The sequence below is a fragment of the Humulus lupulus genome, chromosome 2 (genome assembly GCF_963169125.1).
Source record: "Humulus lupulus chromosome 2, drHumLupu1.1, whole genome shotgun sequence".
Taxonomy (NCBI): Eukaryota; Viridiplantae; Streptophyta; class Magnoliopsida; order Rosales; family Cannabaceae; genus Humulus; species Humulus lupulus.
Window position 1 is genome coordinate 181,691,339 of NC_084794.1, and position 3,100 is coordinate 181,694,438.

The window sequence follows — 3,100 nt, forward strand, 5'->3', positions numbered from 1 at the left end:
GTCATTTATAGTTTTTATTCACGGAAGGCTGTTCTAGGATGATAATTACTCACTCTACTGTTTGTTGGAAAGGACGAAAAAGATTGCTAATAAAAGAGATCTTTTCGTATTCTCATTTGTGGAATTTACAGTTTGTCTTTTCACTAGTATAGAGTGATAGATAAATGAGTGAATAGATTCAAATCCACATAAATAATTTGGGAGGTTGAAACGTCTGCAGCTAAGAAAAAACTTAAGGTTACATTAATGGATCAATCAATTTAGGAGTCTTTTAATTTGTATTGAAAATTTTATTTTAATCCAATTCCACATTCGAATACTTCGTGCAAAAATGTAAGATTACTTGCGTTTTAAGGAAGAAAAAAAAATCCTCCTTTTCTATCTCCTTCATTTTACTAAGATTGAACAAAGTAATTTTGTAAAAAAAAAATAAAAGATTGAACACAGTATTACAACTACTTAAATTCACCACAAAACAATGAAAAACCTTGATTCTTCAGCATTTTTAACATAAAAGAAGAAAATAAACATGTTGATTCGCTAATGGAAGCATTTAGCATATTAAAATGTCTAACTTAAGTTTTAGAAAATAGGACTTTTGTCATCAACACAACTAGCACTCTGAAGCCTAACATATGAAAACTAAAAACTGCAACTAATAAGATAGAAGCCAAAGAGAGTGACAATTGTCATCAGAGAGTCAAGATTCATATGCAGTCAAAATGCACCACCACCATCAGCATGCATCATTGCATCAATGTGGTCACCATCTTCCATCTTCAGCTACAAATTTAAAGTTCATCAACACTTTAAATCCGATCCACCAGATCAACAAGTCAGAAAAACACAATTTTGACAACTAAGAACAAATAGCCCCATTAGTTGAGGTGAATTTAAAGCCTTAATGACCATACAAGAAGCAATATACAAGAAGTAGCTACAGAGTTGTTACAAGCTAACTGAAAATTATAACCACGAACTAATCGTAACAGACAAAACAAGATCAGTCAACAAACTAAGGACAGCTCACAAACTAACACAACTGATTTTATCAGATACATCAACATACATACACATATATATATATAACATAATATAGAGAAATGGAAATGCTCTGTAACTCTACAAATTTTAAATGTAGCCTCATTAATAAGAAAAAAAAACAAATTTAAAAATATATATACTTAAAAAAGAAACAAACCCATTTTAGATGGAGTGAATGAATTAGTGAAAATGTAAAACTAAATAAAATAAAATAGGAAAACTTACTGAGTGAGGAGTGTGTTTTGGAGAAATGCGCTTGCCATTGTAGAGAAATTCCATATTCCTATAATCAACGTTTTGGTGCTCACAAAATCTGTGCAAGAGCTTGTACAACCGACACTTCTTTCTGATTGTGAAGAAAGTCTCGGAGGTCACAGTACCCTTTACTCAAAAAATCAACACCATTTTAATATAATTTAAAAATAAAAACTTTAAAAACTCAAGTTGATGAACTAGGCAAATACTTCGTTCATTTTGTTGCAGAGATTATTATGATCATTTTTTTCTTCTAATTGTTAAAGCAAATAAATCTGAGTCATTTGAACTGAAACTTTTCTAGATCTTATTTCAGAAATAAACTTCATACGTTGTAAGAAAATGCAAGAGAAAGAGAAGAAAAAAATACCTGACTTACAACTTTGATGTTCACTTTATCATCATCATCATGAACATGTTCTCCTTCTTTGTCCATGGATTTTCTCTTGTGGCTAATAGAGTTCATTTCTCTTTGTTTTCGCCCAGGAAAATGAATTTGAAGAGCAGGTGAGAATGTAAAAGTGGACTCTTCAGTTTCCCCTTTTTCTTTTAGTCTTCACTTCAAATGATAATATATACATTTTTATATCATTACATCAAATGATGATATTGGTATTAAGTTTCAATAGATTCAATGAACAAAATTTAGCCATTTGGATGAAAGGTGGTGTTGTCCAATCCAAATGCTATGTATAGTGCACCATACTGCACATGATTTTCTCTTTGAAGCTTACTTACGTAAGAATTCTCTGCAAACCAGGTACTGCAGTAGGAATAGTCCAATAGGCTTTGTTTTCTTTTCTTTCTTTGATGAATAGCAGGTAGGTACTCATACTATAATAATACTGCACTGCTATTTTACTTTTAAAGAGATTTCTCTAGTTCCGGTAAGGGACTACCCTCCCAAATGTCTTTTTTTCCTTGTCATAGAAAGACAAGTTGGTTTTTGTTTGCAATAAATGAACCAATTAATTTGTGTACGAGAAAACGATAAAAATTTCTCTTTTTCTCATCCATTCTACTTTGAGAATTGCTAAAAGTCTCGACACCACAAGTAAGTCACATATCGTTATAGGCGCAATCGAATATCGGATCTCACATATTTAAATTTAATAAGTATTATAAAGTATTGCTAACCAACTATAGGGTACCACCTCATGTGGTATTGGACAACTTAAATACCAAATAACATCACTCTTCTAGTTTAAGTAATAGTCCTTATAGATTCCTCCAACTCCAGTAACCTCTCATTATTTTAATTAAAATTAGCTTAGTTTTATTTTTTAAAATATTTATTATTTTTAAATAATAATAAAAATTAGCTTAGTCACCACTAATGTTCAACACCATAAGGAAGTGACATACCGCTATTGGTGCAATCCAATATCAGATCTCACATATTTGAATTTAATAAGTATTATGATGTATCTCTGACCAACTTTGGGGTGTCACTTCTTGTGATATTGGACAACTTAAATGTCAAAAAGCATCACTCTTCTAGTTTAGCTAATAGTCCTTATAGATACCTCCAAATCCAATAACCTCTCATTATTTTAATTAAAATTACCTTAGTTTTTATTTTAATATTTATTATTTTTAAATAATAATAAAAATTAGCTTAGTCACCACTGATGCTAAACACCATACGGAAATGACATAGCACTATTGGTGCAATCTAATATCGGATCTCACATATTTGAATTTAATAAGTATTGTGATGTATCGCTCACTAACTATGGGGTGCCACCTCATGTTGTATTGGACAACTTACTTGCCGAATAGCATCACTCTTCTAGTTTAG

General features: G+C 30.9%; 1 protein-coding gene across 1 annotated transcript; it reads right to left on the reverse strand.

Annotated features, from left to right (window-relative positions):
• Nucleotides 1-479: 479 nt before the first annotated feature.
• On the reverse strand, nucleotides 480-1,840 carry LOC133816442 (small ubiquitin-related modifier 2-like). Its single transcript, XM_062248935.1, has 3 exons — nucleotides 1,670-1,840; nucleotides 1,270-1,425; nucleotides 480-783 (listed from the first exon to the last, which is right to left on the reverse strand). The coding sequence occupies exons 1-3, from the start codon at nucleotides 1,763-1,765 to the stop codon at nucleotides 718-720; spliced, it is 318 nt and encodes a 105-aa protein (XP_062104919.1). The 5' UTR covers nucleotides 1,766-1,840; the 3' UTR covers nucleotides 480-717.
• Between the last annotated feature and the right edge of the window lie 1,260 nt (nucleotides 1,841-3,100).

What these genes read in the sequence shown, in the direction of transcription:
- LOC133816442 (XM_062248935.1), bottom strand. Translation starts at nt 1,765, where the DNA reads ATGAACTCTATTAGCCACAAGAGAAAATCCATGGACAAAGAAGGAGAA. An exon ending in ACATCAAAGTTGTAAGTCAG is followed by an intron (nt 1,426 to 1,669) that starts GTATTTTTTTCT and finishes TTTTGAGTAAAG; the next exon opens with GGTACTGTGACCTCCGAGAC. An exon ending in CAAAACACACTCCTCACTCA is followed by an intron (nt 784 to 1,269) that starts GTAAGTTTTCCT and finishes TTAAATTTGTAG; the next exon opens with CTGAAGATGGAAGATGGTGA.